Source organism: Terrapene carolina, unplaced genomic scaffold (assembly GCF_002925995.2).
Source record: "Terrapene carolina triunguis isolate 2854851 unplaced genomic scaffold, T_m_triunguis-2.0 Scaffold14302, whole genome shotgun sequence".
NCBI lineage: Eukaryota > Metazoa > Chordata > Testudines > Emydidae > Terrapene > Terrapene triunguis.
In genome coordinates, this window is record NW_020678653.1 from 1 (window position 1) to 1222 (window position 1222).

Here is a 1222-nt window from a genome sequence, read left to right on the forward strand (position 1 = left end):
AGTATTCAGAACAGCCAAGGGTCATTTGCGGTGGTGTCTGTGCAGGTTTCACATGAAGCATCATCAACCAACCCTATATATTTATTGCCGTTACTGTGTATCTGTTTCATAGAAGCCTATGAGGTGTTCTGAAGCTTCAGTCCATTGTGACTTCCCTGCCCTGTCTGGGACAGCGCCGCTCACGCCACCACCAAGCTATGCTGTCTGTACATCCATGTCTGCAGGACGCTGACCCACGCCAGGGGAACTGACTGAAACAGGGCCTGAGATGGCTAAATACCCTCACCACAGGATGCCCCCCCCTTCACACAGGGCACTTTCCCTGTGATCTTGAGGACCAATGAGACAGGATCAGATTAGCATAAAGGTGGAGCTTGTGTGCGCCTCCCCCAGGAGGATCAATATAAGGGGCAGATATTGTCAGGCAGTCTCAGCACATTTGACTCTTTTTCTCCCCAGGGCGTGAAATCTTCTCATCATGCTCTGGGTTCCCCTCCTCCTTCTGCTGGGGACGTGGTGCACAGGTGAGAACAAGGGGAGTGGGGTCAATACACGTTGAAGTTGCTGCTGGAGTCAATGCGCAAACTGTGTCACTAGCGGCCGGGGACAGACACAGTGGGGTTCACAGGCTTCTTCATTATTTTTCCAGGTTCCAGCTCGCAGCCTGTGGTGACTCAGCCGCCCTCAGTGTCAGTGTCCCCAGGAAACACTGTGAAACTCTCCTGCACCATGAGCGGTGGGACCAGCATCAGTGGCTATGGTGTGTCCTGGTACCAGCAGAAACCTGGGAATTCTCCACGATACCTGCTGTATTACTATTCAGAGTCAAGCAAGGGCCAGGGCTCTGGGGTCCCTGCTCGCTTCTCTGGTTCCAAAGACACATCCAGTAACGCCGGCTATCTGACCATCTCCGGGGTCCTGGCAGAGGATGGGGCTGATTATTACTGTGCTGCGTGGAGTGGGAGTGCTCCTCCTCACTGTGACACAGACAGATGGGGAAGTGAGACAAAAACCGCCTCTGTCTTCCCACCCCCAGCCTGTGATCTGCAGGGGCCTGCACAGGCTGCTAGGTTTGGTCCCTTCCTACAGAATATCACACAAATACGTGTTCTTTGTGTTGGTATCACTAGGCATCACCCTAGGTAACTCAGGGGGTTGGAAGACCACGAGAGTCAATGAAGCCCCCTCGCTCTAGGCCAAAGTGAACTGAAGCCCCTGCATG

At 53.7% G+C, this 1222-nt stretch overlaps 1 gene segment (V, D, J or C); it reads left to right on the forward strand.

Moving 5' to 3' along the window:
• Positions 1–478: 478 nt before the first annotated feature.
• On the forward strand, positions 479–1000 carry LOC113408432 (the record flags this gene model as incomplete). The annotated part of the segment is given in 2 exon segments: positions 479–524; positions 650–1000. Coding segments are annotated over 2 exon segments (397 nt in total), but the record flags the coding sequence as incomplete, so codon positions are not given.
• Between the last annotated feature and the right edge of the window lie 222 nt (positions 1001–1222).